Here is a 12468-nt window from a genome sequence, read left to right on the forward strand (position 1 = left end):
GGAAGAGGGATTTGTACAGGGTGCAATAAATAGGAGGAGGAAGAGCTGCTGGGTCAGACTACCCCTTTGGCAGGCCTGGTGAGAGGAGGGACAGCCTCAAGGCCACAGGATGCCCAGCTGAGGGCTCCTGCCAGACTGAGAAAAAGATGGAAAGCTAGACAGAGAGCTGTCTTTATCCTAGGTCTGGACCCAGCCTTTCTCTTCAATTGCTCCCTTTGTCAGTGCCAGGTCACGGGGAAACAAACTGCCTCTCCTGGGTTGCGAGAGCTTCCCCAAGCTCTGCCAAGAAAGATAGCAGGAAATGGAAAGGAACAGAGTAGCTGGCAAAGTGGATCTCAGGTGGATTTCAGCAGCAGCAGCCATAAATTAACATCTTCCCCAGGGAGCCTTGTCCAACACTTTCTTGAGGGCCCCATCCTGTGGCTGTCCTCTTGCCTTTCCCATGTCCTCAGTGGAAGCTGCAGCAGGACTGGAAGGACGCCCTACACGCACGTTGCTCCAAGGGCGTGCATGTGTGCAGGACAGTTGCGGCCGGTCTGTTCTCAGGACTCTGTCTGGATGAAGAAAAGCCACAGAGGAACCGCCTGGTGACCATCTGAGGCAGAGGCACCGCCATGACAGATCCCATTCCCCTGGCGGTGGGCAACCTAACTCTGCCCACCCACTGCCATCCTGCCAGGACAGAAAATGGGTCCTACCCCAGAGGAAAAGCAGCACTGACCCTGAGGATGGTGTAGATCCAGTTGAGGTAGGCTTGCACTTTGGTGTAGACGCCGGGGGTGCTCGGGCTTCCGCAGCCATGGCCCCAGCTGACAATGCCCACAATGTGCCACGGGCCCTGTTTGTGCACCAGTGGCCCTCCGCTGTCTCCCTGGAAGGAAGACACAGGCTGCATAAATGTGGACAGGACTCAGCTGAATCCCAAATGGAAACCCTAGGGATCAACAGCTCTGCATGTTGCGTCCTGCTCCTAGTTTGTCTCCCATGAAGGGCAACCAGCCACGCCTTGCCCTCTTTAACCCGCATCAGTCCCCTCTCCAAATGAAGCTCAGCTTCAGCGTCATCGTTCTTAGAAAAAGGGAACTGATGATTCCCTGCTCCGCCCTCCCTCCTGCTGGGACTGCAGAGCTGGAGGAGGAGAGTTGCGGCCTTTGATCTTTCTGTGCCACTTACCTGGCAGGTGTCAGCTCTACCCCGATCACGGCCTGCGCAGAGCATCTTTTCGGTCACCTCCCCATGGTAGGCATCAGGTGCATTGCAGATGCGGCTGTCAATCAACTCCACCTGTGCCTCCTGTAGCTCCTTGGACAGTGTACCTAGCAAAAAGCATGGTGGAGATGACTTCAAATTATGGGAGAGGCTGCAGTGGCCCCAAAGAATTCCCAGCCCATCTATATGTAAGGCTGGAGGGTTTGTTCCAAGCCAATTTCCTCATTCCAGTTGTTTGCTTTGCAGGTCTTTTCCCACCTGGCCTGGGAAGGCAGGGCTCTGACTCCAGCTACAAAAGCCGAGGCTGCTGAAGAGACTCTTGGGGTTTGGTTGGGGTTGTTTGCTATTGGTTTTTTGTATCTTTATTATAGATTTTGTTGTGATTTATGTGGAAATTGTTCCATTAGGTTGTGTATTTTTTAAGGTTTTATTTATTGCTTAGAGGGACGTGGGTGGCACTGTGGGTTAAACCACAGAGCCTAGGACTTGCCGATCAGAAGGTCGGCGGTTCGAATCCCCGCGAAGGGGTGAGCTCCCGTTGCTCGGTCCCTGCTCCTGCCAACCTAGCAGTTCGAAAGCACGTCAAAGTGCAAGTAGATAAATAGGTACCGCTCCGGTGGGAAGGTAAACGGCATTTCCATGTGCTGCTCTGGTTCACCAGAAGCAGCTTAGTCATGCTGGCCACATGACCCGGAAGCTGTATGCTGGCTCCCTCGGCCAATAAAGCGAGATGAGCGCCGCAACCCCAGAGTCGGCCACGACTGGACCTAATGGTCAGGGGTCCCTTTACCTTTACTTATTTATTGCTTAAGACTAATTTTGCTATGTTGCAGCTATGTATTTCCTCCCCCTTCATTTTGTAAGCCGCCTTGATCATGGTTTGAAAGGTGGCATACAAATAAAATCAGAAAGCTGCTTGATATTGAGTCATTGCACTGGTCCATCTTGCTCAGTACTGTCAACACTGACTGGCAGCAGCTCTCTTGGAGTTCAAGCAAGGGAACATTCCCTCCCAATTGGAGATGCCACCAGGGACTGAACTTGGCACCTTCTGTATGCAAAGCAGATATTTTACCACCGAGCTGTGGCCTGTCCCCAAGACTGGCAGGCACTCTTTGCTCTTTTAATGAAGGTATGTTCAAGGCTGCCCAAGCCAGACTTTTGTTGGGGTATGGGTACCTGTACCCACTTGCCTGCTCTTGGTTGGTCTCTGTAGGCCCCTGGGCTCTGTCTGCTGTCCTCAGGAGCTGCACCTTGTGGGAACAGCTTGGGAGTTCAAAGCCACAACAGGTCATCTCCCCATCTAGAGCCTGGCATCCTTGCTCAGTCCTAAGCAGGCTGCAGCAGGGACCAGAAGGCAGCTGGCCCAGCACTTGCAGGGCCATGGTGGGGAAGAAGATGAAAATGCCAAGGGAAAACTCACCATCCTGCTTTGTGGATCCCCAGCCTGTCACCCACAAGGGGGTTCCTGGGACCATTTCGTCATCAAAGAAAGGCAGGCAGATTGGCTTCACTGACCCTGCAGCAGAAAGAGGGAAGGAAGGCAGTTGGGCAATGTCTTGCCAAATGCAAGGTGGCTCTTTTAATGGGATTCAGAAGCAATACAAACACAAGTGAGGGAGAAGATTAAAGATTTTATTCTAAACAGCAAGCAATATATACATCACCAAGCAAGCACTTCAATCTGCCACTGGGAAGCCCCCAAGAAGTGAGCCCCAGGCAGTCTCAGGTTGCACGAGCTGCTGAGAGCTATGCCCCCAAACCATTCAATTTATAGATAGCTAAATTGTTAGCCTACATGCCTTGCCCGACTAGTTAGTGCAGATTATTAATTAGCTAGCCCCCTCTTCCAATACAGTGGTACCTCGGGTTAAGAACTTAATTCGTTCTGGAGATCTGTTCTTAACCTGAAACTGTTCTTAACTTGAAGCACCACTTTAGCTAATGGGGCCTCCTGCTGCTGCCGCTGCGTCGCCACTGCACAATTTCACGTTCCTCCAAACAATGTCTAACATCAAAGAAGGTCAGAAGGTACCCTGCTTTATCACTTCTTCCTTCCACCAGATTATACATTAAAGGCTGCTCTCAGCCATCAAAGAACTTTAACAAGAGATAGAGAAGGGAAGTAAACAGAGGCAGGAAGAGATGACCATGTCAGATCACTAAACTTGAAATTACAAATATCTTCCAGAAAAGGCTGCCCATACAGGCAAGCAACAAGTCCAGCATCTCAGCTGTGAACTTCAACCCATTTCTGCAATGGGCTTGGTTTGTCAGGAGCTATGAGTCCCTGGTCCAGCTAGAGGTCCCTAATTCCCCCCAGCTGGCAGTCTGAGAAGCCTCTCACCTGGGAGGTTCAAGGGGGTTTGCAGCTTGACCAATGCAATGTCCTCATCTTTGGGGAACATGTACTTGACGTCGATGACGAAGACCTTCTCCACAGGGACAGTAGTGGCATTTGAGAAGATTTCTGAGCCACCTTTCACCTGCCAGTACTTTGTCACCAGGTTGGTCCTGAGAATGGAAAGAGGCTCACCTGTTTGCTCTTCCCCTTCAGTGGCAAGACATATACATGCCACAAAGGGGCCCAACTGGCCAGAAAAGTAGCCCAAACTGGCTCAACCTACTGATGAACCTTTATGCTGACAATGATGAGCCTGACTGCTCTCCAATGTCTGCAGTCCAAGCTCCTGTTAAAGGCACAGGAGCATGAGCTAATAAAAAAGATGGCAACCCTAGTCTTGAACCAGGCCTGGTGAAAGTGGGCCTGGTGGTGTTTCTGGTTGAAGTCTGTATGTAGGTCCTGCTTTGGGAGAGCAGAGGACTTCTGCTCCTTCCTGGGGCTGCCTTGCAGCCTCTGTTGTGTCTAGATGCATTTCCCTCCAGGATTGATGGGAATCAGATCAATTCTTGCTAGGCCCTAATCTGGCACTCACTGACTCACCGGAAACAGTGTGCTGCTGTCAGAACCCACTGGGGGTTGATGATGCTCCCTCCACAGACATGCTGCCCCTTGTGCTGCAAGCTGGCCTGCCATGGCCATGTCTTGATGGAAGCTGGACCACCACCCACGACGCGCGGTGACTTTGAGTTATGGCCACAACCTACATCCAAAGGGTAGGCAAATCAGGTTCTCAGTTCATCATATGATGTTACCTTAGGAGTCTGGTTCAAAGGGACAAGCTGGGTGTGGAGCGGGACAGAAGATAATGCTGCAGTCGTGAGTCCTTCTCTGCAAAGTCAACTGCTAAGGATAACTGCAGGCTCACAGAAAGCCCAGCACTGTCAGTTGTCTTTTTGAGAGACAGGTTTTAAAGGTCTAAGGGTTCTGGGCTGCGTGCTAGTCTGTCCCCCCCACCCAACAGCCCAGGCTACAGAAATTAATCTGCTTAGGTTCTTCCTTCATGCATGATGCTGAGCCCAGACATACAACACTTGGCAAAACACTTGAACCTTCTTGCCAGAAGACAGGATTTGGGCTCCTGACTCACTCAAGGGGGGACCTGCATCCTGAAAGAGCAACATGTGTTTTTTTTAAATAAAATTATTTATGAATTTTCCAAAAATACTATACAGTCAATCAAACAGTTCCAAAATATAGTCTCTTCTTGATCGACTTCCCTTCCACTCTTCCTCAAGTTATCAATTGCTGTTGCATATTATAATTATTCTAATCCTTCTTTCATCCATCTTATTCTCAAAGTAGCTTTTAGTGCTGAGCTGACTGCAAACCAGCTAGCGTTTTAACATATTTGCAATATTTTAAGAAAAGTAATCTACAAAAGGTTTCAAATCCTCTTTAAAGGCTGTCTCATCTTGTTCCCTAATTTTACTAGTTAAGCTTGCTAATTTAGCATACTCCATCAATTTCATCTGCCACTCCTCGTTTGTAGGCGCTGCATCATCCTGCCAGTTTTGGGCACATAGTACACTCACCACAATAGTTGCATGCAAAAGTAAGTTTCTTTGGTTCTTGAAAGGGTAACAGGTTAAGCCACAAGGCAGGAGCTTGCTTGGAGGTGGAAGTTCAGCACCAACATTCACACCAGTCAAGTCACTAACAAGCACGTGCTCTGCCTTGCTGGGGTGAAAGTTGCTCCAGCCCCAACCTGAATAGTGCACTCATGGACCCAACCCCTGGCTCCCGGGCCTTCAGATGGGTTTTCTCTGCTGGCAACAGCCCAAGTCCAGCAGGTCAATGTTACTGCTGCTCTGCAGTCAGCACTAAGAGCACGCACATACTCACTTGAACAGGAGAGAGAGATGATGGAGCCAGAGGGGCATTGCCTGTAAGAGAGAAACCTGGTCAGAAACTGCTGCCAAGTGCTCACGGGTTAGGAGACAGGTATGAGAAAAACACGGCCTGCTATACTCACCCTAGGAGTCAACGTGGGCATGGCTCAGGCTTTGCAGTGAAGCAGTACGGAGCCTCTTTGGGTCATGCATAGGATTCAGTGGGAACAGAGGTGTACCTAGGCTCCCTTGGTGCCCTTCGTCCCTTGCGCAAAGAGCTGGGTGCTCCAGTCACACTTCACATAGTGGCTGGCTAGGGAGGGGGCCCCACATGGCTGCTGCAATGGCCCACGCCAACAACCAGATTCCTTTGTTGAGGTGCCCATAGCTGGTACACCTTGGCTAGCCACAGAGAGCAGTGAAGGAGCAGCCCAGAAAGCATACAGGTGGGCAGGCAGGCAGGCTCCTAGCCACTCAAAGCCAGAGTGGAGAAGCACAATTTTTGCACCTTCTTGGGCCTGCACCCTTGGCCAACCAACCTGGCCAACCCCTGGGTACATATGCCCACCACTCCTCCTTCTGACTATCAGACAAAATTGGCCAGTTTGGGTCTCTTCTGTGGGATGTAGCATCACTGAAGCAGTCAAACACAACATTTCCTGATTCCTAGAGTGGACACACAGGGGACTTCCTGTCATACCTGCTCTGGAGGCCCTTCCCCTGTGTGTGCCTAGGTAGATGTGCATGACCCTAGCAGACCGTACAAAAGGGTGAGCAACGCAGCCATCTTCCTCTCTCTTTTGGTCTCTTTTGCTCTTTTGCCATCTTCCTCTATTCTGGCTCTTAGCCAGCAGCACATAGCTCATCCTTAAAGAGAATGGAAGCCACAAGGTAGAAAGTCTGAGGCCTAGCTCAGATTTCTTTTCTTTTCTTTTTGACATTTGCTCCAAATGAGCAAATGAGCAAAGTTTTCACAAGGAAAGCTCTAGGGCAAAAAAAAAATAAAATAGAAAAAACCACTCAGACACAGAGCTTTAAAGCATGGACCTGTGTCTGGATAGAGCAGGGCAAAAGGTTAAGAATGGATAAACCCTCTTGTCATATTAACAGCAAGAGAGAGAGTCCCATGCAGATGGATCCAGGGGTTGCGGGGAGGGCTCCGAGCAAACCTGTCATTTGTTGGGCCTTCTCTTCCATCTAGTGGCAGGCAGCTGTGCTCCAGTGAGTGCCAAGCAGCTGGATCCGGCCACCACAGTCATTTTGGACAGGGCCCTGGCATGACGCTGTGTTAGGGGTGTTGTAGGAAATCTAAACTGCTCCTTCCTCATAACAGGAAAGCAGCAGTTTCCCCCCCCCCTCACCTGCTGAGCTTCACTCACCTTTCTGAATCTGTCCAGCGGAGTTCTCCACCCTGTAGAGTCACCTGTCTGAGGAGCTGCCCCTGCTGCATATCACCAGCCGCCACAGGGCTAAAGGTGGGGACACTGCAAAAGACGGAAGGTGTTTGGCAACAGGGACATCTGAATGCAGGTATACAACCCCATGCCAAAGTGGAAGCATTTTTTCCATGGGCAAAACAGACACCAAGAGCTGGCCGGCCAGCCCTCTCTCCTGCATTGGAGTCTAATGTGCTGACCCACACTTTGGGGGGCTGCAGTCATGTGAATAAAGCATCATGCATTTCTAGGAAGGGCCTTAAGGTTCTGCTGCTCTGTCAGAAATCTTTCCCTCCCAAGATACCGAGAAGGATCCCGTGAACCCAGTGGAGAGGAAACACCCTCCTCTCTTGGTTGGCCTGGCCTGGGACATTGACTTGAAAGAGGATCCTTGAGCCAGGATACTCATACTGGTGAGAGAAATGCACTTTGCATGTGCTCAGAAGCACTTTGTCTTCTCCTGGGTCTGAGATCTGGGAAGCCAGCTCCCCTCCAGAAGTGTCAGGTGCCTGACCTGATGACACTGCTATTGCAATCAGCTCTATTTTGCCATTTTGGGGAGATCTTGGGGAGCCTCTTGATGGGCCTTTATTTAACCCCATGGGGCCATTTAAGCAGAGAGCAGCAGCTGCCCCTTGATTTAAGCTGGACCAGGCTTGCGTAAAGGCACCTGATGGGCACCCAGTAGCTGCCAACTCCCCACCACCACCACCTGGCCAGCAGGTACCCTTGCACAGCGCAGGCTGTCTGCACTGTCAGCTGGGTGCACCTGAGTTGTGCAATGATTCTCTAAGTTGTGGCTGAAGAACTGACTATCAGTCATGCTGGCTGTGGCTGATGGGACTTGGAGTACAGAAACAGTTGGAGTGGCACTTGCTGTAATCTGGGGTTTCCCAAACTTGGGTCTCCAGCTGTTTTTTGGACCGCAACTCCCATCATCCCTAGCTAGCCGGAAGAGTGGTCAGGAATGATGGGAACTGCCAACCAAAAACAGGAGGAGACCCAAGTTTGGGAGTCTCAGTGCGGGATCCTCTGCAGGAATACTTGCGAACAGGGATAGTAAACATGGGAGTGACTTCCAAGGAAACCCATCACAAGCTCTGCCCTCGAAGCTCCTGTGGGGGAGGCAGATGAGTGGGTCCCCTACAAGTGATTCACAAGAGGCAAGTGCAGCCATGGTTGAGGGGGAAGCAGGCTGCCCATGGGAGCCGGCGCTGATGCCACCGGGACGTAGATGCGCAAGTATTTCAAGGCGAGTGGCCCTCTAGGCTGTGGCTGTGGTGATGCAGTCTCCCTCTGCTTTGACATGGGGGTCCCGGCAGCTGCTTTCACCCTGTTTTGGCATCAGACTGCCCCCCCACTTACCTGCTGTAGCCCATCTGCTTGCAGGCAGCCGTAGCCATGGTGATGTCAAAGGTGTCGTCATGGCAAGCCCAGGCCCAGCGGCCTGACTCTCTGTCACGCACTTGCAGGCTGGACCTGTCGCGGGAGAGACGGACTGTGGAGAGAGAAGCAGAGGCCCGGGCAGCCATTGGTTTCCTTCAGCGGCAGACCCTGGCTGGCTGGCTGCCTCCTTCTGGTGTGACCAGAGTGTGACATATGAGAGTGCTGGAGGTGAAATAGTTAAACAGGTTACCCAATCAGAACCCAGGGGGGTGGAGTCAGAGGGACTATAAAACCAGCTCTGGGAAGGGTGAAGAGGGGGAGTTCGTTGGGAGTTGGGTGGTTGGTTGGAGTGGGAGTGAATTGGGATGGAGTCTGTGGGTAGGTTGAGTTAGTGTAGCGAAATAAGCTGAGTCAGGAACAGTTAGGAGCTAGGAAGACCAGTAAATATCTGAGAGGTGGTTTAGTGAGTGAGAGCAGAAGTTATAGTCTGGGTAGGCACCCCATGATTGTAATTGACTGAGACCATTTATTAAACTGCACGCTTGTTAAACTGCAATAAATAAACAGAAGTTTATGTTCCAATCTAACTCTGACTGGACTCAGTATTTTACCAGGTAGGGCCTGGGTGGTGGCAGCGAGAAAAAACTGGTGGCACAGGGATCAATAGATGGTTAAACGTCCGGGGACCCTGTGTGATCGCCACACTCAGGACTCACCTCCCACGATGATGCCATCGGGCATCTGCTGCACGCAGCCGATCTCGTCTTCCCCCCAGGCACAATCCACGCTCCCATCACACTGGAGGTTGAGGGGGATAAACCTGTAGGTTTGGCTGCAGAAGAAGTAGTAGGATTCCACCGCTATCTTAACTAGGAGGAGAGAGCCAGAGTCACTTCTGGGGTTCTCTGAATGGCCCAGCCCCAGGCAAGCCCCCAGCTATAGCCATGTGAGATTCTTGTGAGCATCAGGCCTGGTGAAGCTGCCTGGCTTCCTTCGGGGGGCCCCTGGCATGCCATAGAATCATAGAATTCTAGAGTTTGAAGGGACCCCAACGGTCATCTAGCCAACCCCCCTGCAAAGCATCTATGGGTCCGGAGTGGGAATGCTTCTTCTTATGCAGCTTGTGGAAGAGGAAAACAAGTGGGAAGGGGGGCAGGCAGACGGTATGAGCTGGCAGTACCGCTGCACCCGCACAGCATGAGGGTCTCTTACTGAGGAAGATGGCAGTGATGAGAATTCCAATGCACAGGATGGCGGCAATGACAGGGATACCAATGCGTATGAAGGCTTCCTTCCTGGTCAAAGCCTTGTCCGTGAGTGAAGACTCTGTGAACATAGAGAGAGCTGGTTGGTGGGGTGGGCATGCTGTGAGTCTCCTTCATAGGCCGTTTCCAGAGCTTAGCTTTGTGCAGGAAATGAGCAGCCAAATCAGTACAAATCAGAGGTTCTGCCCCTCCCCCCACTAACAAAAGCATGTCCCTTCCTTACAAAAATCCTGACTACACCCATGAGCCAGTCCTAACAAATGCATATTCTTGCTAATAATAATAATAATAATAATAATAATAATAATAATTTATTTGTACCCTGCCCATCTGTCTGGGTTTCCCCAGCCACTCTGGGCAGCTTCCAACAAAGATTAAAAATACATCATGAGAAGGGGCTATCACCACAGAGCTGTATTGCTGATAGGCAGATGATCAGGCCATAGAAACATAATTGGTAGAGAGGCCTCTGTGTGATGTCATTTCCCCTCTTCTCCTGAAGAGGAAGTAGTTGTACTTCCTGCCCCCCCCCCCCGTGAACAGCCACAAAGGTAGACATGCCTCTGTTCACTCTGGTTCAGGCATATGCTTGAAGCTGGTTATACTGTAAATATAAACATTTTTCCTGAATAGTTTTTATTGCTACTGTTGCTGGACCAATACATGATTGCTTCCAGAGGGCTCAAGTATTACAGTCATACCTCGGGTTGAAGTTGCTTTCGGGTTGCGCTCTGCGGCGACCCGGAAGTAACAGAACGCGTTACTTCCGGGTTTCGCTGCTCGCGCATGCGCAGCCTGTCAAAATGACATCATGCGCATGCGCGGAAGCAGCGAATTGCAACCTGAACAGATGCGCGGATGTGGGTTGCGTTCACTTCAGGATGCGAATGGGGCTCCGGAACGGATCCTGTTCGTATCCAGAAGTACCACTGTACGAGAGAGGGAGAAAATGTTCTGTCCGGCCACTTTACCCGCACTATATAATTTTATGCATCCTCATGTTCCCACTCCCCACCCCCACCCCCGCCACTTACTTTTTTTCTAAATCAAAAAGCCCCAAATGTTGTAGCCTTTCCTTACTGGACGGCTTTAAAAGAGGATTAGACAAATTCACAGGAAGGAGGCTATCAATAGTTACTAGCCATAATGGCTATTCTCTGCTTTCACTGTCGTAACCACCAGTCACATAAAGCTGAATGTTGGAAGATTCAAGACTGCCAGCAACTTGCTATGCTGGATAAAGTGGGTCTTTACCACAAGTGTCTGCTTTGTATAGTTTTAAATTTAGTTGCTGTTTTTGTGCTTTTAACTATTTTTGGTGTGCATCGCCTTGAGAGAGTTGTTCAGAAGGCAATGAATAAATCAGGGATCGTCGCCACCATAGTTCTAGTGCTGCCTTCACATCCCGAAGCAGTCTGCCTTGGAATTACCCACTCTTGGGGGGCCACATTGGGGCAGGGCTCTTGTGTGCATGTTCTGTCCTTCTGTCCTGCTTCCCAGAGGCATCCTGGTCGACTCCTTTGTGAAAGAGGATGCTGGTCCGATTCAATGGGTCTCCCCTGTTCTTACCTCTGCTGTTGAGTGGCTGCTCAGTGTCCTTATCCTAAAAAGCAAAAGGAGATGTCATCATCAGGGTGGGGAAGGCAGCAAAGCCCTGGGAGCAAAACAGGGAGGACCCCTCCCCCACCATGCCACACTGGCACACCTTCCATCGTGGAAGTATGGCTCACTGATGAGAAGCAATCCAAGGTACTTATTTAGATAGAGAGGCACTGTGCTGTGGTGGTTAGAGTCAGCGTTCGAAATTAACCAGGCACCAGGAGCATTTTGCACCTGGCTTTCGACCACTTGTGACCAAGTGAAGATGCCTGGACACCAGGATGGCACCTGACACCACCATCTGGAGGTGCATGCCTGGAGATGATGGATTCTGGACTGTTTTTACACACTAATACCCCATCCTGTAGAATTCTATTCATTATATTTTATTTGTACAATTGGAATGAATTTCTGGAACCAAAATGCTTTTTCTGTGCAGCCTGAGCAGGAGCAGTCACTGTTAAGAAAAGAGGTAGGAACTGGCAGATATATATGTGAGCTGCCCCTGGATCAAGTGATTTGTCTTCTTTAAGTTCTCAAAGCTCTTAATCTAGCTCAAGGTTGTCATCTGATCTAGCCAGATGTTTAACCAGATGTTAAATCTATCTAGCCAGATGTTTAACCCATCATTTGAAAAATAAGACATTAGAGTCGTACTGGACATTCCGTTTTGGCAAATGTAACCTTCATTTAAGGAGCCATTTGGTGCCTAACTTAAACATGTGAGTTTCTAACATTGGTTAGAGCGACAAACAAGAACTGGGAAGACCTAGGGAGTGATATCCTACCCACCTCTGAAGCTCACTGATTGAACTTGGTCAAATCACTCAGGCTAGCCTACCACACAGTGGTTGTTAAGCTAAAATAGGTGATGGGGGGGGTAGAGAACAGTGCACAAGGCCTTGTCCTTGAACTCTCTGGAGGAAGATCTTTATTATACAACTGTAATAAATAAATAAACGGCACACTGGAAGAAGCAGCTTGGTTTGCTCTAAGTTTGGTGGGAATGCATTATATCTCTAACACTGACATACATAAGCTGTGCAGTGCATGTTCCCTGGAAACAGACTAAATCTCAGCTAAGGAAACATTACTCCAGGGAAAGACCTCAATTTTCCACCTTGGAACCCAAGCCCACATCGACTCAGCAGGCAATTCCTTTGTGACAGCCATGCTCTGACGTTGTTTTGGCCTGGGAGGTTGAGTCTCCTGCTTCTTTCCACCATGTCCTCTTGTTGCCTGAGCAGCAGGGAGGAAGAGGAGGGAGGGCGGGAGTGGGGAGTCTCAGGAGGCAAAAGTCCTCCTGAGGAAAGCAGGCTGGGTTGCTGCTAGGAGACTGC

General features: G+C 50.2%; 2 protein-coding genes across 3 annotated transcripts in view; one reads left to right on the forward strand and one right to left on the reverse strand.

The window, feature by feature from the left end:
- The window catches only part of SCN2B (sodium voltage-gated channel beta subunit 2), a 64064-nt gene that overhangs the window by 38136 nt on the left and 13460 nt on the right, over window positions 1-12468 (forward strand). The gene's annotated exons all lie outside the window — the stretch shown is intronic.
- The window catches only part of TMPRSS4 (transmembrane serine protease 4), a 25674-nt gene continuing 13206 nt past the window's right edge, over window positions 1-12468 (reverse strand). Inside the window, exons 2-13 of one of the 2 annotated variants that reach the window (XM_079955136.1) lie at window positions 11099-11132; window positions 9477-9590; window positions 8981-9133; window positions 8244-8376; window positions 6822-6926; window positions 5456-5496; window positions 4154-4313; window positions 3557-3723; window positions 2633-2728; window positions 1174-1316; window positions 722-871; window positions 1-554 (exon numbers count right to left, since the gene is read on the reverse strand). In XM_079955136.1, coding sequence (XP_079811262.1) covers window positions 543-554; window positions 722-871; window positions 1174-1316; window positions 2633-2728; window positions 3557-3723; window positions 4154-4313; window positions 5456-5496; window positions 6822-6926; window positions 8244-8376; window positions 8981-9133; window positions 9477-9590; window positions 11099-11132 — 1308 coding nt within the window. In that variant the 3' untranslated portion in view covers window positions 1-542. The other variant, XM_079955135.1, reaches the window with a different exon arrangement.

This window comes from Podarcis cretensis (genome assembly GCF_951804945.1).
Source record: "Podarcis cretensis genome assembly, chromosome: 15".
Taxonomy (NCBI): domain Eukaryota; kingdom Metazoa; phylum Chordata; class Lepidosauria; order Squamata; family Lacertidae; genus Podarcis; species Podarcis cretensis.